The sequence below is a fragment of the Lytechinus pictus genome, chromosome 17 (genome assembly GCF_037042905.1).
Source record: "Lytechinus pictus isolate F3 Inbred chromosome 17, Lp3.0, whole genome shotgun sequence".
In the NCBI taxonomy this organism is placed as follows: domain Eukaryota; kingdom Metazoa; phylum Echinodermata; class Echinoidea; order Temnopleuroida; family Toxopneustidae; genus Lytechinus; species Lytechinus pictus.
The window spans coordinates 27,649,103-27,674,896 of NC_087261.1; the positions used below are offsets into that span (position 1 = coordinate 27,649,103).

General features: G+C 39.5%; 1 protein-coding gene across 1 annotated transcript in view; it reads right to left on the bottom strand.

Annotated features, from left to right (window-relative positions):
• The window catches only part of LOC129280924 (uncharacterized), a 299,775-nt gene that overhangs the window by 162,951 nt on the left and 111,030 nt on the right, over nt 1–25,794 (bottom strand). Inside the window, exons 89-116 of the mRNA XM_064112511.1 lie at nt 25,054–25,271; nt 24,037–24,180; nt 23,670–23,843; nt 23,044–23,210; nt 22,174–22,333; nt 20,865–21,063; nt 19,738–19,970; nt 18,927–19,160; nt 17,270–17,416; nt 16,424–16,849; nt 15,800–16,120; nt 15,163–15,495; nt 14,467–14,784; nt 13,808–13,974; nt 12,909–13,068; nt 12,150–12,342; nt 11,485–11,717; nt 10,959–11,192; nt 9,983–10,129; nt 9,205–9,429; nt 8,254–8,454; nt 7,435–7,752; nt 6,066–6,180; nt 5,445–5,662; nt 2,862–3,179; nt 2,148–2,314; nt 1,437–1,596; nt 266–470 (exon numbers count right to left, since the gene is read on the bottom strand). Of these exons, the coding sequence (XP_063968581.1) occupies nt 266–470; nt 1,437–1,596; nt 2,148–2,314; nt 2,862–3,179; nt 5,445–5,662; nt 6,066–6,180; nt 7,435–7,752; nt 8,254–8,454; nt 9,205–9,429; nt 9,983–10,129; nt 10,959–11,192; nt 11,485–11,717; nt 12,150–12,342; nt 12,909–13,068; nt 13,808–13,974; nt 14,467–14,784; nt 15,163–15,495; nt 15,800–16,120; nt 16,424–16,849; nt 17,270–17,416; nt 18,927–19,160; nt 19,738–19,970; nt 20,865–21,063; nt 22,174–22,333; nt 23,044–23,210; nt 23,670–23,843; nt 24,037–24,180; nt 25,054–25,271 (6,135 nt within the window). The remainder of the gene's footprint in view (nt 1–265; nt 471–1,436; nt 1,597–2,147; nt 2,315–2,861; nt 3,180–5,444; nt 5,663–6,065; nt 6,181–7,434; nt 7,753–8,253; nt 8,455–9,204; nt 9,430–9,982; nt 10,130–10,958; nt 11,193–11,484; nt 11,718–12,149; nt 12,343–12,908; nt 13,069–13,807; nt 13,975–14,466; nt 14,785–15,162; nt 15,496–15,799; nt 16,121–16,423; nt 16,850–17,269; nt 17,417–18,926; nt 19,161–19,737; nt 19,971–20,864; nt 21,064–22,173; nt 22,334–23,043; nt 23,211–23,669; nt 23,844–24,036; nt 24,181–25,053; nt 25,272–25,794) is intronic.

The window sequence follows — 25,794 nt, forward strand, 5'->3', positions numbered from 1 at the left end:
TGTATGGTACAAAAACAGTACAAGAACCATACTGCATAAACAACTATTCCAGTTGTTATGCCATACAGGTATTTATTTTATTTTTTTACAAATTATTCACATCTACTTTTCACTGGAATGGACTCACGTTTTAGGACCAGGGCTCCTTTTCATAACAACTCATAAATGGCAATTCAAAAGCTAATGCTCTAAGCGACTAAAATGGGGCTATCTGATTGGTCAAGCGCAAATTTGTCACAGAATTCATGAAGGGAGGACCCCTTACCTTCTTGATAGATGCCACTCTTGTCCAGATCAACCACTGACTGCTTGACCTGTCCGCCTTTGGGCATGGTGGCCTGGAGAGACCGGATGTGAGGTTGGGCCACGATGGGTTGGTCAGTCTCCCTGATGACCGAGTCGTAGGTGTGGCCAAGCTTGTTGCAGGTGTCGATGCTGGGTTTGTATCCAATTACCTCTTCCTGGATTGGCTGTCAGGGTGAAAATGGAGCAAAAGTTAAGTAAGAACTGCTCAAGAAACAACCTGTCTGCAAATACTACAGCATGTAAATTCAAGCCAATCCATTTGGTAATTGGCATCTCACCATTCAACTGGGCTCAAGAAGTGCTTAAAAATGTGCTCCACTGGACGATCTGTCTTCAAAAATCACTTCCTGCTTCCATTCCACATTGAATCATGTCTTTTGTATGGAAACACATGTCCATAAAGAAGTTATGCCTGTGAAGGTGGACTTTTCTTTCTTTTATAAACAGGTTATACAGTCTTTGATGAATCATGTAAATGTGTTTTGGTCAAGTCATTGCACATGCAGGGATGTTAGAATTGTTTGAAAAGAGGCCTACAAAAAATAATAAATCAGACCATGTTATAAAATACTTCACAGTTAAATCTAAAAAAGATGTTCTTGGGCATTCTTTATGTATCAATGATCAGGCACTCATATTTGATTGGGGTTGATTACAAATAAAGAAATTGAAATGGTTTTTTAGTTCTAAGTATCATATAAATGCAATATATCTTTATCATTGATAGAAGTTTTATCCGTTCAGTATTTCAAATAACTGTATTTTGTTTTCTATCATTCACCAATTAATATACTTTTTTGGGGTGACCCAACTTAACAAGCACATTGCTTTCATGGGCATCCAATTTTCCTGATATATATATATACAGTACATATAACGAACTGCTGTGTATTTTTTTTTTTTTTTTAAAGTATGTATATGATACGTCATATGTATAATGTCTCATTTTTTACACTTTGTAATGTTTGTTTGTATATTCTTGACTTTGTATATTTTTTAATGGAAAATACATGTAAATGAAATCAAAATCAAATTGATATCTCTGATGTCATATCTCCCATAGGGCATTTACTTCTCAAGTACTACAGAGTCAACATGTACGTAATACATTTTGCAGGAGTTTCAATTACCTTGGACTCTTGTAACTGTTTCTGGACAGTGGCGAGATCCTTGCCACTGACCGGAAGCTGGTTGACCTTGCGCTCCATACCGGTCAGCCATTGGGTCGTGTCACGGTGACGATCACCGTACTTCTTCTCCGCATCTCGCTTTCGGTCAAGGTCTTTGTTCCTGTGATTCAAAATTTAAACTTACTCATCTTTTCAGGTACATGTATTTTACAGATATTACAAAAATAAATAAATTGTTACCATTAGTTCTTTGTTTCACTGAAGTTTGAATAAAGTTATGATCATTACCACAAAAATAAAGATCAAGGCATGAACCGTATGCCAACTTGAAAGATATGATCAGTACTACATGTACTTCATATTGAACAACTCTTCATCGTCAATGCAGTTCTTGCTGACATTTTCAGTAATTACAAATTGGTAGCAAAATGCTACAGTGTAATCTATTCAAAGTGCAACACAACATTTGCTCCTGTGGCAAATTCTCCAAGCTTGATTTTGTCTAAGTCGTAGGGTTGGTTTTAAATTAGGTTTATGGATACGGTTAGGATGGGGTATAGTTAACTCCAGTGTAGGAATTGGTTGTTCGATTAGTGTGTGGACATTAATTGCAGAGCAATTGTCACCAGGGCAAATGTCTGCGGAACCATTCAACGACTATGAGCATTCCAGGAGTTACAAATGGGTTAAGTGAAATACGATCAGTCCTACCTCTTTTTGAGTGCCTCTTCAAAGTCTAGGTAGTTCTTGTCGACATTGTTGACAACCGATGTGACATAGGATGTATCATTGGCCTTGGAATCAGAGAGGAGGGCTTCAGCAAGCTTGTGGATGCGGCTGTACTGTGGCTTGTGGGCATCATGTCGACGGCTTATATCCTACATGTAAGAGGGGAAGGAAATTCACCCAAGATTTCATTTGGCTGGATTAGGTAGTGCAAGTCAATATTTGACTAGGACTAAAGGACGGTACTCTAAGACTAACTTCCAAATTACCAATGTGCCTTATTCGGTTTCAGAGAAGCAATTGATAATAATATGGCAAAGGCAAATGGGGTAGGCTGGTATGGATCATTGTAGGAGCATTTGGGTTCAAGGTGGCTGGTCAGAGCATTTGCCTGTGAAGCCCCTAAGCTCTGGAATAGCTTATCCCTGGAAGTTAGGAAAGCACCATCCGTAAACAACTTTAAATCAAAGCCCAAACACATCTATTTAATAATAACATGCATTTTAGGAGTCCTATAAAGCGCAGTAGAATATAAACTTTATGGAATAGTTTCTGCTCTCTATAAATGTATATATTATATTACTACATGTATTACTACAAATACACTGTACTTGAATGTGATTGGCTGAGGGCAAATAAGTCTACTCAGTGGAAATCACTCCATGAAATTCTCCCCAGGATAGCTCTTCCTGTACTCACCTTGAGGGTGTTAGCCGTGTTGGAAAGCTCCTGCTTCATCAGAGCCTCCGACTCCAGCGTCTCCAGGTCCGGCAGGAGCCAGTCCTCAAAGTCGTCCACCTCCTTCTCAAAGTCGGACAACTTCTTGCTGAGGGTCATTAGCCCTTCGCCGTGGTCCCTGGCAGCCGATGACACGTTGCCGTAGCGATCGTTGACCCGGTTGAGCTTCTCCTGGACAAGCTTTGCCTCGTTGGGTGGAACGGTCGTCATGAGCTTCTTGGCGGCCACATTGACGGAGTCGATGGGTGTGCGGTGGCTGGCAATATCATCCTCGAGGACCTGTTATAAGGGAATTGATTTAATATCGATATTCAATATTCATATGTTTTATCTTTAGAAGAGGTAGTACATGTATAGTAGAAGAAGATGGATAAACATTATGTATCATTACTACTACATTTACATTACTATGATTATAATAATTACATGTACATGAACTGTAATACTATAACTTCCAATACTAAATAATTATTAACATAATTTTTTCATTACCACAATTCTTATTTTTTTATGATTATATTTACAGTATTGTAAGATCTATATCATCATTATCAATATTATGATCAACATCAACATCTTCTTCATCATCATAGTCATACATGTATATCATGGAGAATAACAATACATCACAATATTTTGGAAAATTAACATTTTCATCCATTCAGAAATGCATGCAAGTACATGTAGAATGTAAGACTTCAGAGCAATCTTGGGATCAAATTCTTCAAAGTCTCAAACCATTTTATCAGTCTGACATGTGACAAAGCTGTGAACATAAATGCAAACATGCACAAATAGTCATGTATGTAGACATTTAACAGCAGTATGCAAGTACCTGAACAGAATTTCAATAGAAAATTTGCTAATTAAATAACAAGTAACAACAAAATGACAAATTAAATCCTAAATTTCTGAATGAATTAATAATGGATCACTAACTAAAGATAATATAAAATTGATCTATATATTTTGTATAACTCGTACTTGTGCACTTTTGTAGATGAAATGTAAATGTACATCTACATGTACATTCCAATTTAGAGTTTTCAATAAATGGAAAATTTATGTACATGATCTACATGTACATGTATCATTAAAATAAACTAAAAACATTTCTGCATGAACAATATAATTGTCAAAAAGATATGCAAAAGAACAAGGAACACAGCTTTAATTCTTAATAATACATTCAGCCACACGTACTGCATGTACAAAAAAATGTACACAAAATTGTACATGCTAACATGCCTCAATGTACAGTAAACTCATTGACTTATATTGTACATCCACCCAACATTTACATATACTGCATATGCATTTGAGTTCAATCTAAAATTGAATGAAGCAAAAACCAAATTAACTTAGAATAAAATACTAGGTATACTGTATGTACATGTACTAGGAATATCTATCCTAGTGGAATGATCATTTAGAACTGAACTCTAACAAGGCACCTTCACAAACTCAAAAGCCACATCTTTTTAGCGGGAATCTCACTCAGCGTCTTTTCACATTTAATCCTCCCACTGCAGCACACACAAAACAATGGGGAATGTGAGAATGTCACTGTGAAAGGTGCTGAGGAGGATTTCTGATAAAGATGTGGCACAGACAGTTGCAAGTGCCTCAATAAATAAGAAAACTCTGCTAATTCCTATACATACATGTACAGCTAAACAAATTAAGCTTTACAAACACAGGCGGAAAAAAAACAGAACTGAAATTCAATTTAACAGAATGTTGTATACATGTATAAACTGGCATTCATTTTTACAGATGGAAATTAAAACAAAATGATGACAGAACCATGGAAAGATCACACAAAAAAATAATAATGCTTTGTTTTCACAATAGATTCTGGTAAAAACTTACTTTCTGATCCTGCTTGATCTATTGCATTGAAATACATGGGAATATGAAGACCAGGTAGATTCAGCTTTCATAAATGTTATGAATATATTTCAAAGTCATGTAGGCTGCCTTAAAGATGATTGCATCAAGGCAAATATTCCTTTGTACAATGCATTGTTTTTCTTTAGATATCAAAATAAATGACAGTATTCCCATTTTCTAATTCTAATCTTATTTATAATTTGGATAAACATCACTGTATCAATATCATCACCATAATCTAAGCCAATAACATCATGATTGTTTTCATTATGATCACCATCATTATTGTAATCATCATCATCATCACCAAAGTCAGCATCACCATCACCTTTATCATAATCATTGCAATTTTGTTGTCATCATCAGCTAGGCCACGACCATCATCATCATCACCATCATCACCACCATCACCTTTATCATCACCATCATCACCACCACCACCATCATCATCTTCTTCTTCATCATCTTCATCATCTTCATCATCATCACCATCATCATCACCATCAACATCGTCTTCATCACCTTTATCATCACCATCATCACCACCACCATCAACATCGTCTTCATCATCATCATCATCATCATCAAAGCCACTACCACCATCAGCATCACCATCTCTGACCATCACTATCCCAATCCCCTACAACTAACCTTATTGTTCTCAATCTGATCCAGGATGGGCTCCCTGCGAGCAGGAGTCACCGTGCCTTTCTCCAGCTTGTGCTGCTCCTTCTCCGCCTCGTCCAGCCATTTCTCCAGCATGTCAAGGTTCTCCATGACTCCCTGGGTGTTGGCTAGGGCCACCCTGAGCTTCTCCAGGAAGTCGTTGACACCCATCTCAAGGGCGTCATATCGCTTTACGATGTCTCCTGTTAGAAACAAGACAAAGGGTTGATGTGGAACTGTAGATACTGTACATGTACATGTATGCTTAACTTCATGTTGGTCAAAACTGAATGTTCCTTCAATGTCTTTACTTTACATAACAAAGCAGATAACATCTCAACTACTCTTTCACTGACTTCTTCAAACTCAAGAAAATTAAATATAAGCAATCGCTGGGAAAGTTATCTGGAATTGAATATACAAGGAAAAGAGAAAGCGGGTGGGCACATCTAAATGCGAGTTCGCAGGGAGAATGTACAACTTGGCGAAAGGGTGTGCATGCAAATCTGTGATCAATACTCACTGATCATACATGTACTGTACATATAGATAGAATGAAGAAAGTTTGAATACATTTCAACTGAAAATGAAGAAACCAATCTTTACCTGTTGTTCTCTGAACGTTTTGTTTAACAGCCGGCTGTGTTCCTATGAGCTCTTCCCCATTGGCCTTCACATTTTCAACATCGCTGGCATGGGCAACAACGTCTTGGTGGAAAGTCTAAACACAAATTGTAAAGAGAAAGGTACATGCAGTAATACTTCCTATGAAATACATGTATAAAAGGGAAAGCATCAATCAGGGCCCTGTCTTACAAAGAGTTACGATTGATCCGATCAACCTCAAATGTATGGAAATCCATCAATGTCATATTCTTTTCTACAGGAATTTTGCACAATGTCCTTTGTAAAGAAAGAGAAGACTTTCGAAGAAAGCAATGAATATGTGAGTAAACAGCAATCTAGAAAACATTTGGAAATGTATGGAAATCCATCAATGTCATGTTTTTTTCTACAGGAATTTTGCACAATGTCCTTTGTAAACAAATAGAAGCCTTTCGAAGAAAGCAATGAATACATGTATATGAATAAACAGCAATCTAGAAAATATTTTGAACGAGCATGCATTTTAGATGTTGACGTTGCTGGCTTTCCATAGTTGTCGTTGATCGGATCAATCGCAACTCTGCATGAAATGGGGGCCTGGAATCACTTCATTTGTCTTCTTCTGGTGGGGTTGCATCAGATGCAGGGCTTTTGGATTGTTTGGATTGGTCTTTTGGATTGTTTTGTAGTGTTTTTTGTGGTTTCTCTGTCCTGTTTTGTCCTGCCTTGTCCTCCTCTGCACACTGTCTTTGTTTTTTTTTCTCCTGTTATTGATATTCCGTCTTGTCTTGTCTAATTTATTTTATAAACACTATCTGAATCATTGTTTTGTATATTTTCTTGTATACCGTGGGTATGATTATGTTGTAATGATTGTATTAAGTTTTATATAGTGCATAAACATACGAAGCTTGACCCCATTAGTATATTTCAATTGAACATTGTTAATTTCTATTTGTATTTGATAAATTTTAATCTGTTATTTATTCCAGGGGACTCACATAAACAAGCGATGCTTTCCAGTGAGTTCCCTTTTTTTCATTTCTGTTATTCATATTCTGATTTGTTCCTACTTACTTTGTAAATTTGTTTGAAATGAAGAAGAATAAATTCAATCAATCAATCAATCAAAAAACAAGAATCCCAGCCCACCACAGCCATTACCTTTTTTGTGTGTTTTTTTGTTAGATATCCTCCACATAATAAACTTTATATGGTATACACATAATTTCATATAGTAATAATTTAGAATAGTGATAGCCATACCATTAAACTAAGGATAGGCTTTAAACCTTTACTTCAAAACAGTGGGCACATTGAAAATTCATTGAAAAGATAGATGAGGTACACTAAAGGCCTATTCACATACCTCTGCCTTCTCAATTTGTCTCAGGATGGTTTCCTTGGTAGCACCGATCGGCTCGCTCTTCATCTTACTCAACGTTGCCTCGGCGTTACCCAGCCACGTGGAGACTCCACCCACGCTGTCTGCATAAAGCTGGTGCTTGGCAACCAGCTCGTTGAGGAGACGCAGGTGCTTGCCGTAGCGAAGCTTGAGCTTGTCGAAGCGGGCGTTGATGTCGGTGAGCTGACCGCGGATGATGTTGGGCTCTGCAGCCTCCTGGAAGGCTCGGCTCTGCTGGCGGGGGAGGATGCTACGGAATTCAGCAAGCCTTTGACGATAGACCTAGTAAAACGGAAGGAAACATTACAATTTTAAAGAAATAAACACATGATTTGGTGAGGCTATTTATTTCTTTGTATTCTTCAAGTAAAGTATCAAACAAGGCTTCTTTTATAATTTTATTCAAAACCTGTTTAATATATGCAAATTAGCCTATCCGTAAGGGTATACATATACAAAATGGACTCTCATCAGCCACTCAACAGGAAAAAAAACATTTTCTTTGAGGAATCTGGACAATTCCTTAACAGACACACAAACAATATTTTTGAAAATTTAATTCTACATGTATTTTGATTAATCTGTTACAATGCTCTAATATAATTCTTCACCCAAACGAAAGTGAATCATTACGATATACACAACAATCACCATTGACGAACAGAAGATTTTATTGAAAATATCCACTCTCGCAGTCCGAAGACTGAATTGCACTGATAACAATGTAAAACTCGATGATACAATAGTTAAATGTAAAATGTTTGTAACATCTTTTTGATTTACCTTAGCCATATCAATGAAGGCCTGTCCTCCTTTGTTCAAGAACTTCAGGTCTCCCTTCTGATCGTTGACGTCCTCGCCAAACTCGGCATGGTCGGCCTGTTGCTGCTTGAGTGGGACGAGCTCGATGGCGACGTTGCGCTCGGAGTTGTCCATCTTGCGCTCCGCAGCTTGAAGCCAGTCAGTGAATTCAGTGAAGTCGACCTTGAGGAAATCAAACAGAGAAGTACAGTAATGAATGTTTGTTCCCATATTTCACCTTGATATTAACTTGCCTCATCTTTTCTATTGTCAAGAGATAATCAGTTTCATGCAGAGTTTGGAAAGCTTGACCCGTTGACTACTGAATACTGTAATTCCCATAGGCTTTGGGCAAGGATCACCCAGTTCAAGTATGCAATGGGTTAACATATCGTATAGCCCATGGTTATCAGCTTTGAGTACATTAATGTTACCATAGAAAACTATGTATTATCCAAAACAAAAAACAATTACTTTAAAGCAAAGTTCATGAGAATCACATGAACTTTCTGCAAAATCATGACACAAATTGACCAAACATATATAGATATATGTACATGTACATACATGGTGTACCGTGAAACCTACTACACTAGATATATGTACATGTACATACATGGTGTACAGTGAAACCTACTACACTAGATATATGTACATGTACATACATGGTGTACCGTGAAACCTACTACACTAGATATATGTACACTGTCAAGAAAAATACTGGTCCAAAATAAACAGAAATATATCTGTACATTATTTTGTCTATGTGAGATACACAAGAAAGAGACAAAGAAGACAGATAAAATAATTCAAAATAGAATGGACATGCATACTAAAGAAAAACCTTGAAAAAGAAAACAAGAATCAGATTGGAAAACAGCCCAAATTTTGGCTTAATAATTGGAATCTGATGGCTATAGGAATCAATGGTACCTCAAACTTCTCAAGATCTTGGATGGCCTGGGTCAATGTCTTCAGTCTGTCTTGGGACTGTGTATGGACAGCCTCGTAGCGCCCTCTGAGTTCGTCCTGACCGTCCCTGAGGCGTTTGGTCTCAGTCTTGCCCACCCTGTCACCGAGTGTCTTCAGGAGCTGTTCGATGTCCTCAACACACTGCAGGATGGGCTGCTGATGTGCTTGGATGTCATCATGGAGAGGCTGCAAAAAAACATGACACAACTGATGATAAAGGGTCCTGTTCCCACAATAACGATGGTGTTTCTCTTTGGAAAAAAAATCTCTTTGGAAAAAAATGTGAGGTTGTTAATCTCCTGTCACCCTGTTCCTCATACAGAAGCTTCAAAATTCATAAGGATAACATTTTCATCTCCTCAGTAGAAATCAATGAACCTTGTTGTGGAAAGTCACAGGGAAATACAACTCTGGAAATGGACCTTCTGTATGTGACGTCGCATGGACCGAGAAACCAAGGCATTTCCACGATTGGAGGACAAGCAAGGTTGCTTGAGGATTATATTCATTCACTCAATTCCAATCAAGTTCAGACTTGAGCATTGAGCAATCACATACATGTACCGTATAAAGGTTATATTGGCAAGGTAATTGTTTGTCCTCTAAACAATGCGTCCTGATTGGTCGTTTAGCTGTGGATGAAATCAATGCGTAAGGTCTCCACAAACGCCACACAAAATATGATCAATAATTCCAATCATGCATTTGCATTTGTTGGTGTTTAAAGTTATTTCAGTACCTTGTGGGTTGTGTACTGTTGTACGACCTGCGGACTCTTCTCATTGAGAGGCTGTTGTGCAGCTAAGGCCTGTTCCGCCTTGACCAACCAATCCAAGAGATCCTGGAGTTTGGTGCCCTTCTCTCGTAGCTCAGTCTCAAGTCGCACCTTTAGGTTGATGAGGAGTACAAAGATCATATATTAATAAAGATTTTGCAACAGAAACGAATAATACACTGTACCTGTACAAATCTTACTATGCAGCCATATAAGTAGCTGAATCAGGCTTTTATGGTTCTCATTTAAATTTGTAAAATCAAGCAACAAATCCATCCTCATCTTACAGCATCTTCTTTAAAAAAAAAAGATTCTGTACTAAATATTTACATTACAGAGTCTATTACTCACACATATACGAACATACATGTACAGTAGAACTTGAAGAATAGTAGAACTTGAAGAATGAAACTCTGAGTAGAGTCCATGTTTAGTTCAAAGTACTTGGGATCTTTAATTTTGACCGTCTTCATGAATTGATTTGTAAACTGTACAAGAGATAAACCAAGTACATTATAACATCATTGAATTAATTGCCTTTAGATGCCCCAGTAACAGTAACCACGTGGTCACTGTACAAAGCCTATTAGTGTTAGAAAATGAAGCAGTCTAAGGAGATGTTGCAAGAAAATATTTGCAATCAATTGCAAATTTGAGCTTTACAAGTGATAGATAAATTGTGAATAAACAAATCGATTTGTTCTTGTTGATACAAGACACAGACGATTAATTCCAAGACATATATGTATGACTGATTTTGGGACCTAAATTTGACTAGCAAAACAAATCAATTCACACTTGTAGAAGCAGACGAGTGATCAACAATAAATTCATAAATAATTGCAAGACTTATGATTGATTTTCAGAACTAAAACTGACTTGCAACTGATTACATTTTTCTTGCAACACCCCATAAAGGTTAAGTGTAAGTGGTTCTTACCCTTTGTTCTTCGTCCATCTCCATCCTGTTCAGCCTGTCGATGGCTTCCCTGAGCCAGTCATCTGACCTGTTGTAGATGTCATCGTACTCTCCGCGAAGGTCGCTGGACTTTTGGGACAGGTCCTCGTTCTGCTTGGGGGAGAGCCTGTCCTTGTTCTTCCGCAGGAAGAGCTCGGATCCATTGACGGTGTCGGAGATGTTCGGTTGCCTGCCGCGGACGTCGCTGTGGATGCCCTAGACAGGAACATGAAGGGAGAAAGAATTGGGATGACTAGAGGGTACTTGACGGTGAGGAAAGGTATCCCTTTCTTCGCACATCAACACGAATGTATCCACACACCAAGACACAAACCTTAAAGCAGATAGGACGTTGTAGGGTGGTATGTGTGTGTGTGTATGGGATTTAATCCCACGACCCTCTCTTTCGAAGTCTGGAGAGTACTCCACTGGGCCACAACGCTTCTTATTCCCTTGCTACCTGTGATAGAACATCTTAATGAAGTAGGAACTGTCTTTTATCACTCACCCTGAAAACGTCAATCTCTTTGGTCAGCGTGGGAATGTCGTTGGCCATCGGTCTCGCTCTCTCCATCTTGGTGTCAGAAGCAGTGACCCATTCACTATCACCGTTGACCTTGTTCAGATTGTTGACCCATTCTTCCGAGAGGGCGATATCTTCCAAAGTGGCGTTGATGCGGTGTTTCAGATTGTCGTAGCGATTGTTGACATCATAGACCTCGCTCTGGACTGGCGTCTCCCCTGTATACGGTGACGGAACAATATTGTTAATTGGCAAGTAGAGAGTGTATGATTCTACAGTGTATCTAAACTCTTTGCCCATTTTGTTTGACTAAAGTCGTATACAGTGGACTGCCAACTCAAGTCATATTTCTTTTACTACACATGCATGCACCTAGTGCATCAAGTCTATTATCCATACACACATAAACAATAGTGACATGCACATCGCATTGTACAGTGTACACTCAAAGCTTTTCTTTACAATAAACCAATAAATTAATCATAAGTTATTGTGAGTTGATTACAAATACATGTAGTCAATGCAAAACTCCTCCATAGATTCACTGTTAAGGTAATGTACATGTAGCTCAGGAAGGGTTACGTGTATATCCGGGGCTCTAATATTCTGAAGCTGAAGTGAAATGGGAAGAACATTGTACACCTTCTCACCAATGAATTCAACTGGTTCCTGGAACTTGCCAGCCTGGTCCTGCTGCCCGATGCTTCCGAGCTCAGTGGAACGGTAGTGAGGGACACTCTGAAGCGGTTGAACGGTGTCACGGATGACCGTGTCTAGCTTCTGACCATTCTTGGCATTACTGTCTATCTTGGGTTTGTGGTCGGTTATCTCCTTCTGCAATGGCTGTTTCAATTAAAGGAATGAAAATAAATCTAGTGAATGTGAATACCGTACATGAACAACACTAAACTTGTAATCTTGGGCTGGAGGAGCTGTGCTAATATACACAGACTACATGGAAATTATAATATGCACTTCCAAGTAATATCTAGCTCATTTGGAAAATCAGGATGTCTACAGTATCATTGATAATGTCTGGGTATGAAAGATGATAAACATGTATCGTGGGCTGATATTGGCTATGAAATTAAGGTCCAATTTCACGAAGTTTTTACAATGTATATCATTGTCATATCTCCAAACCTTTTTCTACCTACATTCGACTCCATTTCAATTAAGTGTGATCTAGAGACCTGCTTAAATGCAAACGCTTACATGATACATGTACATGTATGTAACACGCAATGTTACTGACAAATCCATATTAGGAGGCATTCTGTTGATATGATTTGACCAAAACGGTGATGCCTTTTAGGCATGCAACTAGGAATTTAAGTGCGACTCTACTTGTAAGTCACACCTAAATCTTTGTAAACCAGCTCTAGGACTTCAGAATAGTGAGGACTTACCCTAAGCTCTTTGAGAAGGATCTGGACAGTGTTGGCATCCATGGCCTGAGGCTGGACCTGGTCAAGGCGACGTTCCGTGTTGTCAAGCCAATACAGGACATCTTTGCGGTCAGTCTGGTACTTCTTGGTTGTGTTCTGGAGGTCATCGTGTTGTTTGTTTCTTTGGATTAAAAGAAAGAAGGGGATGTTGGTTAGTCGCTTGTTCAGAATTCTGTTCAAGACAAGCCCCAGCACTACAGTGTACATGTACATGTACATGTACCTTAATTTTAAAGACAAAATTTTCACACTGTAGATCGCAACCACAGATAAGCACATGTGGGACAGTGTATTATGATTATTGATCAGCAAAATACATGACATTTTGCTTGAATCCCAAGCTTTTTTTTGCTAATTTTTAAGCAATGATGGGAATTCTTATAGAATTCTTTTACACACATTTTGTTGTTTTCATTTATGCAGACACTTGGGTTATCATTATATTGGATTCTGCACAAACTCAATTTGAAATTGTTACAACTGGCGTTTATCTTTAAATTTGGTGTTGTACTGAGCTAGAAATCGACCTAACACCAATACCTAAAGGACAACACTGGGCTAATAATCACTTAGGCTCATTTTCTGAAGTCGGGTTTTTAATTATACCATGGTCTCAGCCTGTGCTACAATTACGGGAAGCCAAAAATGTCAATTTTGTTTACATTGTAAGTTTCTTATGTTTGCTGTACATGTACAGTAGTTCCAAATTCTTTAATGGTGAAGACAACTATCTTTTTGATCCTTCCCAGACAGTTAAGATTGTTTTGAGAGTCAAATGAGCTGATATATTGAACCTCTATTGTTAGCCATTTGTGTCACCATAGTTAAATCACAAATTGAATTAAACTCGAGTTCATTACCTGGTGTTGTAGGCCTTTTCGCCAGCCTTCCAGTTGGCATCCACGTTGCTGAGGACCGATGTCACATAGGACGTATCCTTGGCCTTGGTGTCTTTGATCAGTTCATCACCGAGCTGGTGAACCTTCTTCAAGGGTGGCCTGTGTGCATCCGTCTCCTTGCGGACACTCTGAAAAATGATAACAAACGAGAACGATCTCAATATCAAACATACGCTAATATCCTTTTGGACTGTCCATTTGTTGGTGCAGCAACTTCATCTAAAGCCAAGCACAATCGTTGCCATCTGAATGAGCTGATAGCTAAATAGCATATGGCATTCTCATGAAGTCATTGACAAATCAAAGATGAAATGATATCTCTAACAGAACACAGGAAGGAGTTGGTAATAGGAATCTAATGAAATAGTGATCATCTGTGACATTGGAGTCGAACCGCAATTCAATCACCCTTCATGGCGCATGTATTGCAATATCTTCCCTCAATATCTGTATCCCCAAAACAGTGTTTTAAATGAATAATATTGAAATCACTCTTACTCTTGAGAGAATCATAAGAACAACTATTCGTATGGGTCAGGTCTAAACATTATGGGACATTGGGACTGGAGGCGGTTGCTTTGTAAAAACACTGAAACCAGTAGCTTGGTCTCCGAACCTACCTGCAATTTGCTGCCAAACTCTGGAAGAGGAAGCTGTGCAATTTGCTTAGACTCCAGCTCGTCAACAGAGGGCAGCAGCCAATCCTCTAGATTCTCCACCTCCTCCTCAAAGTCGGACAATCTGCGGCTAAGCCTATCAAGATGGACGCCATGGTCTTTGGTCCTGGTGTCGACCTTGCCGTAGCGTTCGTTGATGGAGTCGAGCTTGGACTGTAGCTGGCGGGCTTCCTTCGGCTCACTGGATTGGATCAGGGGATGGGCCAGGGTGTTGACTGCGTCCACTGCCGATATGTGATTCTCGATGTCCGACATGATCACCTGTGAATGAATGAAAGTACTTTCTTTACATCACGCAGATCTTGCAGAATAAAAGTTATGTTATCGCCAGATTGTGCACAATATATACAGTTGAGGCCAAAAGTTTACATACACCCATGGAATTCAGTGAAATTTGTTCGCTTGCTAAACAGGAAGCAAGTGATTTTCTGGAAGCAGAGGTCTTAATATTTCTCTTACTAGTTCTCTTGGTCTCGAGATATTTATCTGAATCACCAACTCTCTTTCCCATCCTACATACAATATTGTAGCCCAAACTAATATTCTGCTTTCCCTCCTTAATTTCATGTAAATCTTTCATTCCCCATTTGTAACAACTTTTCCACTCCGCATCGTTGGGTCTGAAAGTGTCTCTGTTACCTTCTGCTCCTGAAGATTCTCCAGGAGCGGCTCCCGCTTCACGGCAATCAGCGTCCCCTTCTCCATCTGGTGAACGTTGCGTTCAGACTCATCCAGCCATCTAAGCAGCATGTCCATGCTCTCCTGAACACTGGTGCACTTGGCCAGGGCAGCCTGGAGCTCGTTCAGACGTGCAGCGATCTTACCATTCAGGTCATCGTAGCGCTTGGTGATGTCGTTGACGTTGCGGGTGACCTCGGGTCGCAGTTCCTCCTGGACTTCTAGGAGTTCATTGCCAGCGTCCTTGACATTCTCTACATCCTTCAGGTGCAGGACGACATCATCACGAAGAGTCTGTTTGCAAATATTTAAATACATTGATATAAAAAGTTTTAATTGGGTGAAGCAATTTTCAAAAGGGTTGAAATAATAAATGAAAGTAATAAAATTGCAAGCGAAACTCGAATCTTGATTCAAAGAAAATACAAAACAGAAGTGCTAGAGAATTCTCTACTAAATCTACGAAAAAAATTGTAAATTTTCTTGCAGACAAACAAGATCAAAAGTACTGAAAGTAATATTATAAATGGTTAATATTACAATACATTAAACACTTCATTCATACAAATTCCTAAATAGTTGTCTACATGTATCTTACCTCAAGTTTGTCAATCTGCTTCTGGACATTTGCTGGCTCCGCGGCGATGGGTTCCCTGAGGAGTGTCCCGAGGGTATCCTCAGCACCGGGCAACCAGTCCAGGACCCGATCACTGGCCTTGACGTAGACTGTGTGCCTCTCAACTAGGTCCTGGAGAAGTTCCAGGTGCTGGGCAGACGTCAGCTTCAACCTGTCAAAGCGCTGGTTGAAGTCAGCGATCTTGTCACGGATGAGATTGCTGTTTGGATTCTCTGAGAAGCTACGGATGAAGTCCCGGGGCAGGACGCTGTTGCGGAAGTCTGCAAGCTCTTGCCGGTAGACCTAAAAGGAAACAAAGGAAAGCATATGTTTATTTTCAAACACTTTACCACCAGAAGGGTTAAAAAACAAGCTTTACACAAATGCTAAAAACGGTTGAGCTTATTTCGATCTTGTTCATACATATAGCTCATTTTCAAGTTGACTTTAATCTTCAGAAGGAACTTCTGTAAACTAACCAACAGGAATTCAGCAAGAAAACTGTAGCATTAATCTTTTGGCAGCAGGCTGGCAGGAACTGCATGGATATGCTGACGGATTATCATTTTTGCTAAGAAAGTTTTCCAAATCTACTGAACCAAATACCTTGGCAGAATCCAAGAATTTCTGTCCTGTAACATTGATGAAACGGAGCTCTGCAACATGGTTGACTACATCTTCATTGAATGACTTCTGTTGAGAGTTCTGCTTCTTCAGAGTAGTAAGGTCCCGTCCCACATTCTTCAGGACATCCGCCTGGGTCTTCTCCGCCTGTATCAACCATCTCTCAAAGTCACCCTCGTCGTCGGCATACTTCTGGATTTCTTCGGTCTGGGAGCCAAGCTTGGTCTGGCGTTTGGTGGACTGGTAGTTCACGACGTTGTAGCGTGACTTGAGGTCATTGGCAGAGCTGCGAAGGTTGTTCTGGGTTGGTTCATCGATGCGTTTCGGGAACTGCTTGATTAGGGACTCAACATCCTGGGCAGCCTCCAGGATGGGTTGCTGGTGCTGCTGAATATTCTCATGCAAAACCTGTTATACATTCAAAGACAATGGTCAATGATTTAAAGGTCGGACAATATTGCATCAGTTTGACTATAAAAGCACGGTCAACTATCTACATTCAAAAGGATGTTTAATTACATGTACTGTATTAATCTTTTGCCAATAGTGCCCTGACATGTTTGGTCCAAATGCATTAACTTAAGAAAGGATTAATATGCTCTAAAGAAACTATTTTCAAACAAATCAATTCAACTTTGAGATAGGCTGCAGAGCCCTTAGCAGATTATACAGAAGCATAAAAGTATGAAATATATCCTATAAACTTTATTCCTAGATGTAAACCAACAAATGAACGTAACTTAAAAACCTTTGGCTGCAATCTGACCAGAACAGCTCAAATTACAGTTTCCCGTAAAAAACAAGTTATTAAATAGGAGAGACACATACCTGGTGATCTTGTTGCTGTCTCGTAAGAGGTTGAACGGCCTCTTCTTGGGGCTGTTCTGAACCAAGGTGTCTCTCGGCTTGCGATACCCAGTCCAGCAGGTCCTGAAGAGTTCGCATCAGTTCCTTCACTCTCTCCTCGACGGACATCTATGAGAAATGAATTGAGCAGTACAATGTGATGAAAATGTGTTAACTTCAAAGATGGTGAAAGTACCAATCAAATCATGTATGGTGATAGTAAAAGTAGAGTATAAAGTACATTAGACAATGCAGGTAAAAAAAAAAAGATTCCATTCTTGGTATTAAACAATCCTGTTACTGGGTAAGTACCCAAATGGTGTCAACTCCTCCCCCCCCCCTTCAAAAAAACAAATGGAACGCCTCTGGCAGTCTCGCCTGCATTACGCAATTTAATATAGCAGCAGTGCTAACTTTGAAAACTACTATAAAATAATCATTAACAAAAACATCATTCATATAATGACATAATACCACGTTCATTGACCATAAATGACATTTGAACAGAGACTTAAGACTGTCAACTACACCCATGTCCACATTTCATTCACTCTATCCATAAACTTTCAAAGTTATGATGGCACTTCAACAATTACCCCAACATGGCCTAAGTTTATTGACCTTAACTGACCTTTGACTTGGTTTTGTGACCTGAAACTCACAGGGGATGTTCAGTGATGCTTGATTACTCTTATGTCTAAGTTTTATGAACTAGATCCATAAACTTTCAGAGTTAGGATGGTAATTTAACATATACCCCCAACACAGCCAAAGTTCATTGACCTTAAATGACCATTGACCATGGTCATCAGGTCATGTGACCTGAAACTCTCACAGGATATTCAGTGGTACTTGATTAACCTAATGTCTAAGTTTCATGAACTAAATCCATAAATTTTCAAAGTTATGATGGTAATTCAACAAATACCCCCAACTTGGCCAAAGTTCATTGACCCTAAATGACCTTTGACCTTGGTCATGTGACCTGAAACTCAGGCAGGATGTTCACTAATACTTGATTGACCTTATGTCCAAGTTTCATGGACTAGATCCATAAATTTTCAAAGTTATGATACATGTAGTAATTCAACAAATACCCCCAACTTGACCAAAGTTCATTGACCCTAAATGACCTTTGACCTTGGTCACGTGACCTGAAACTCGAGCAGGATGTTCACTAATACTTGATTAACCTTCTGCCCAAGTTTCATGAACTAGGTCCATATACTTTCTAAGTTATGATGTCATTTCAAAAACTTAACCTTCGGTTAAGATTTTGAAAATAATTTTCCCAACATGGTCTAAGTTCATTGACCCTAAATGACCTTTGACCTTGGTCATGTGACCTGAAACTCAGGCAGGATGTTCAGTAATAGTTGATTAACCTTATGTCCAAGTTTCATGAACTAGGTCCATATACTTTCTAAGTTATGATGTCATTTCAAAAACTTAACCTTAGGTTAAGATTTGATGTTGACGCCGCCGCCGCCGCCGTCGGAAAAGCGGCGCCTATAGTCTCGCTCTGCTATGCAGGCGAGACAAAAATGATGAAGGACAACTAATGGCCACAATGACAATATGCATAATTCTTATTTTGATAGTGCCTTTGAGGCACTTCTGTGCTGAGGACATCACCTACCGTTTCATCTCTGTCCTTCTTCAGTGCAGCTAGTGTATCCTCGGCTTCTCTCTGCCATCCCTGGCTGTCACGGAGGAGCCTCTCATAGGTGTCCCGTAGCTCTGTCACCAGACCGGTCAGCTCCGTCTGAAGCTCCGGAGTGAGCTTGTCCTTGGTGTTGCGGATGAACTGCTCGGCATGGACTGTCACGTCCGAGACTGGGACCCTGTGGTCAGCAATGTCCTTGCAGATCGGCTGAAAGTGGGGAAAAGATGATGGATGATAATATTGATCTGCACAAATGAACTAATATCAGAATTCCTTAACTTCGCGATTTCAAGAACTCTGCAAAGAACTCTGAAAAGAATTTGTTTGATGACAGGTAAGTCTCTTTCCAAATTTCATTGCAAAAGAAAGTAAATTTCTTTATTTATTTCAAATTTCAGACCTCTTTAAAGACACAATCCTTTTAATATTTTGTTTTAACGGGGCCTTGTGATATGTATCTGTAAAACAGATGCATGTGGAATTTACAAAAAGATTCTGGCATTGCTGGTTTCCAGCCAAACTCTGGCCAAAAATCTTTTAGATGTGATGTTAAAGTTAATCCCAATCATGGGTCAGTTTCATAAAACTTGTTATAATAATAACATTGCAATAACAGTTAAAAACTACCGAAATCATTTGATTTGATTGGCTAATAGTAAACTTGGTATAGAATCTACACATTTGCTATTACAACAAGACTATATGACACAGGACCCTGATCTGATTGAAAAAAAAATCACATTGTTTTTTTCCTTTATTTCAGATTGCTTCAAAGACACCATACCTTGAAGGCCTCTATCTGTCTCTCCAGCTCTTCCACATTCCGGCTTGTCGGTTTCAGCTGATGGAGCTTGGTCTCCGTCTCGTTGGCCCAGTCCTGCAGGCCAAAGATTCCACCACAGCGTTCCAGGAACTGCAGCATGAGTTCCAGGTCCTCTAGGCGCTCTGAGACCTCGAACTGGACGGCTTTGTAGCCTTCTTGGACCTCGGCCATCTGGACATCAACAAAGGTGTCCTCTGTAACATACCAATGTCAACAAAATGAAATTACCTCAGAGCCAATCAAATCACACTCTCAAAACATACGCCCAAGGGATATGGTATGCATTGCACATTTAAGATACCACATTGTATTACATCTAAGGTACATGTACAATCAATTCTGTTACACCTACATGTACATGTACCTGGAAAGAAAAGTGAACAAATTTTACATGTGCATTGTAGTAATCATTTTTATAATCATTATTAACAATATTTGTACAGCACTTATCACAAAAATGTCTAAAAGCACTTGAGAAAAATAGAACGAGAAAAGGAATTTCAGCCAAAAATTAAGTAGCACATGTATAGTTCACAGTAGACGGTAGACAGATGAGGGGGCTGCACATGCTAAGGGAAATGGCTATTTCACAAAAAAAGTAAGTTTCGAACATGGATTTGAATTTGACGATTCAATGTGCTTGTTTTATACATTGAGGTAGATTGTTCTTGAGTTGGGGGGATGCTGAATAAAAATATCTGGTGGGTGTTTCATAAAGCTGTTTGTAGTGTAAGAACGACTGGTGGTCATTTCTTATGTAAATGATATTCACCATAAAATGTACATTGGTGATAATTTAGCGCATAAGAAAGGTTCAACAGTCGTTCTTAAAATCGCTTTTAACTTACGAACAGCTTTATGAAACAGCCTCCAGGAACCATAAGATTGGGTATTCGCGGCAGGAACTATTAAGAGTGATTTGTTTCTCGAGCACAAGTTTCGGGAAGGTGATTATTCTGATATCAACTTTTGAAGATGGACTGGAGCTGATTTTGTCAAACATTGGAAAGTCAGTATTAAAAGAATCCTTTAAAAAAAACAAGGTACATGTAAGTAGATATTGTAAATACAATATTTGATCCTCTTACTGTCTTCGATGAAATCCGGAGTGGCGTAGGTTGGGGGTCTAGCATCAATCGGCTTGGTGACGTCAATCTCAGTCGAGCGGGAGTGAGTGCGTGTGTTGATGGTGTCCTCAGTTTCACTGATCAAACGATCGTAGACGGTACCGAATCGCCAGTTCTCATCGATGCTGGGTTTGTAGTCTTTGACTTCAGTTTGGAAGGGCTGCAGGAAGGGGGAAGAAATGACAACCAATCAAGTAAAACATGAGCGATGATCAGGAGAGTGTTTCATCAAAATTTTCTTTTTGTCCGACAAGTGGTCAGACCGGATAACTCTCCTTGATTCCCGATTGGCTGAGAAGCACTGGTGTCCCGAATCTTTTTATGGTTACTATTTATGGTAAATCACGTAGGAACTCGGCAGAACAGCTTTCTGCTGGTAAACGCCAAGTTGGTATATAACCAATTACAGGAAACATTTTACGTCTAGGTTAATCAGTCATAGAGGCTGACCTTAAAGATGGCAGATATTACTCTTGGGTCTTTTTTATTAAAGTGGAGACAATGGCAGAGTTGGGATTCAAACTCGCAACCTAGCGATTATGAGTCCAATGCTCTAACCACTAGACCACACGTCCCATTAGAATGCGACAGTTACTGCCACAGTTACTGTTGCATTAACAGACTTTGCCGGCTGAAATATCTAATGAATGCTTCAATGAAACACTTGCCAGATCTGATAACTTTCCCTGATTTTGATAGGCTGACATGTACTACAACTGGTCTGACAAATCCTTTCATGAAATTCTTTTAAGAGTTGATTTTTATTGTGTTTCTTGTATTGTTTCCCCATGCTTTAATATTGAAAAAAACTACATGTATTTTAGACATTATTCCCGGTCATGACTGAATTGGGAACCAAATTTGCTAACAAATTAAACCTCCACTGTTGCAGACTAGTGTCTCAATTGGCTATCCATAGTTAAAGCACATTAGACCATAGTTTAACGAGAATCCGAGTTCAGAATATGGCCTCTGGGTAAAAACCAATAGCTTTGACATACTGGCGTACAGATAGGGGAATTCGAGGCCATGGACCCCCCCCCCCCCTAAAAAAAAATCATGATTCGATAAAAAGTACAGAGAAGAAAAAGAGGAGAAAAAGGGTGAAATATGATATAACTTTCTGAATATTTGATAAATATAGAAAACTAAAGATTTTTTTTGTATTAAAAAGGTCAAAATTTTGCTTTCTCCCTTCGCTCGCTCGCAGCATACGCCATGTCTGGCACCCCAAAAACTTTTAGGCCATTACGCCACTGCCTTGACATACCTTAATCTCTCTGATCTGTCTCTTGAGCTGCTCGGCATCCCTAGCGACTGGACCCATCTGATCAATCCTCCTCAACTGATTGTCAATCCATCCTGTCGTTTCCTTGAAGGAGGTGTTGAACTTCTTGGCAGCGGCTTGCTTTCTGTCAAACTGCTCAGCCCTGTTTCAAATAATAATAATAATACCAACATGCTTATACAGTATATATCACTGCCAAATGCATCCCTATGTGCTCAATTGGATAGTATTAACCTGACATTAGCCAAGCAGCCTTTTACAGCACGGTGGCATTTCAAGGAATAAATTCCTGCCAGGTACCCATTTACCTCACCTGGGTTGAGTGCAGCACAATGTGGATGAATTCTTGCCAAACGTCAGAAGACTAATCCTCTGGGCCACAAAGCACCACACAAATGAATAGGAAAATCACATGTGACTCGAAGCCCAGACATTAAAAGGTCTGCATCAGTGGTTGCGTGTTTATGACTTTTTTTCCTCTCTCACTTGGTAACAGAATCGAGCAAAAGACCAGTGTTTCCATTCACTGATAAACATTGTGAGCGAAAATAATACTGGTAGAAAATTAATATATTCTACTAAGAAGTGAAACATCCTCAAAATTCAATCTGGTTGATGTTTGTTTTAGGAGCAACCTGTAGAAGAGTGCTTTCAGCTGACAACCTTTTTATGGACTGATTGTAAAATTTGAACCTGTATTGCATTTTTTTTTCATTGCTTTTCTTATTTGCTCTGAAGCACCTAGAGCAACTATTTACGATGGAAAGTGCCCTATATAAAGTGCGCGAGATAAATCCTACAGTATTATCAAAATCATGAACCGAAGAAAGTTTCCTTTATCGCTTCACTCACCGCTTTGCAAGGGCATTCTCAAGGGTGTCCCAGTTGAGCTCGCAGTTCTTGAGCATAGTCTTGACCTCGGACACATCTGTTGCCTTGGGATGCTTCATGAGTTCGTTGGCGAGGTCATGGATCACCTTGTACTGCGGGCGGTGCTGGTCGATCTCCTGGCGGCATTGCTGGTTTATAGAAGATATTTTGTTAATTTTAAGGTAGGACCATTGACAAGGTAAAATAAATACCCCATTTCAGCCACCACTATTTTCAGAGAATTTCAGGAGGTTTTTTATCATTGTACATGTTCGTTATTTGCATCTTTTATGAGATGACCTCACAGAAAAGCAAAAAAAAATACTATGCCACTATTCAACAAAGTATGTACTTTGTGGAGGTGTCATAGTTAAGTGTTCTCAGGAGCCTGACTAGACATTAAAAAATCCGGGGTTCGATCCCCGGCCACAGTACATGTAGCTTCATGTATGCCTGTGAGCAAGGCATTTAATTGACATACATGTAGATCTTTTATCCTACATTCCAATTAATGGAAATGCTACACCTGTATATGCATTCTTGGTAAAACTATATGTGCACCTATTAGAAATAAAAAATTATTCAACAAGAAAGGGTCGGATTCTCACCTGGATCTCGTCACCGATTCGTGGAAGTTCCTGCGTCATGAATTCCTTGGATTCGACGCGGGCAATCTTGGGCAGGAGCCAATCTTCAAGCTCATCCAAGGCTCGCTCAAAGTCATTCAGTCTATCCTTGAGGCCAGAGAGCTGTTGGCCGTGGTCCTTAGACGTCCCAGAGACCTACAAAGAAATCATATCAAGTCCTTTCATTCCTTGGTCACTACTTTACCTTGATGCCAGAAAGACATGTACCTTGGTAGTGACACTGTATCTGAATCTTTATGGATACAATTTCCATGTAATTTACATATAATTTGCATATAATTCATATACATGTACATGTATAACTTTGCATTGATGCAGTCTTTCCTACCTGGTTGTATCTGGCATGGAGGTCATCCAGCTTCTGCTTGATGATCATGCCCTCTTCTGGAGCACAATTCTCCACGAAGGTGTTTGCTGACATCACCATCTGTTCCAGCACAGGTTTCTTGATCTCAATCTCATCCACCATCATCTGAGTAGAAAAAGTAACCGCAAGGAAAAGGTTGATCAGATTTTCTACTTCTTAATAATCATAACCTCATAAGAGCGATTCCCTAAGGGCCATGTCACATTGTTCCGTGCAAGCCTAGTGGATTAGTTATGGGTGATTGCTGGCAATTTCAGAACTTTGAAAGTTTTCATATGAACTGGAAAACAGAGGCTAATCATTTCAGGAAGAATAATATTCCGCATTTATATAGCCCTTAACACATCGGAACGACGCCTCTAAGCGCTTTACAGATATATTATTATCCCGGTCATCGGATCCTTGCATGCCCGCATACAATGTATGCACTGTCTCCACTCCCTGGGGAGCATTCCAACAAGAGTTCCCAGGCTCAATTGCTAGGCATACTACATAGGCTTTCGCATCCTACCACATACCACCTGGGTGGAGAGTGGCAAATTATGGATTGATGCCTTCCCAAAGGACGCTAGGCCATGGTGGGATTCGTACATACATGTACGACCCTCTGATTACAAGGCGAGAGTTATAACTGCTACAACACGGCGCTTCCACATACATGTATTGGGAGTTGGATATACTTTCGGCAATTAACTAGAAGAGTTAATACCATAAAATATGTCATCAAACTCAAAATTAACTCTAAGTTTTACTCTTTTTTTCATCTTTAACTTCATCTCTGTATTCTGTCAAGACATCACCTGATAGATATCAAAGTATCTTCCAAGGTATCACTTAGAAACGGGTCATTTTATTAATCGATGACATGTCCAGATTGGTAAATAATAACATGACCATTTTTTAACCAAGCTCACACACAGATTGGTCTAGTAATGATAATGGCCCTATCTGTATTCATTAAAGGGTAAACCCTCTTACCTTGCCCTGACTCATCTGTTCCTCCATGGGCGCAGACTTGACCACTACCACAGTTCCTTTGTTCATCATGTGGACATCCTTCTCCTTGTTGTCCAGCCAGGACATCAGCTCGTCGATGTTGTCGTGGATGTTCTGGGACTTGGCCAGTGCGTCCTCAAGGGCGTTGGAGCGGTCGTTGATCTGGGCTTGAAGGGCTTCATAGTCATCCACGATGTCACCTGATAAGGAACGGGACAAGGGTAGGGTATTAGTATTCATTAAATAGTAACAGAGACGACGGTGATGAAGACGACGATATTCTGGGGCGTGGCCAGCACATAGTCCAAGCATTAGTATTCTGTTGATCCTTTATCACAAGAGATTATGATGTGTATAGTGACGATGGGCATGGGGACGATTATAATGGTGATATTTATCGTTAGCACTGATCTGACCTTCCAGGAGCTCGTACATGTAGCCATATACCCTGCAAATGCAGTTAATAATCAATGAACCACATTAGTAACAACTGCCCTGTACTTCGCACTCCTAGTGGTAAGGCTGATCAGTCTAGCCAATCCACAAAGGAAAATCTGTTTTCGTTCTTTTCTTCTCATGTAAAAATTTCATTCAATGTCCCGTTGCAAAAGGAATACATATTTTTTATTTGTACATTTGCTATGACAAAAGAAGAATTTTCATTTTAATCAAAGTTTAAAGATCATCAGGTTTTCAGAAAGGAAAAAGACCATGTTTTGAAAT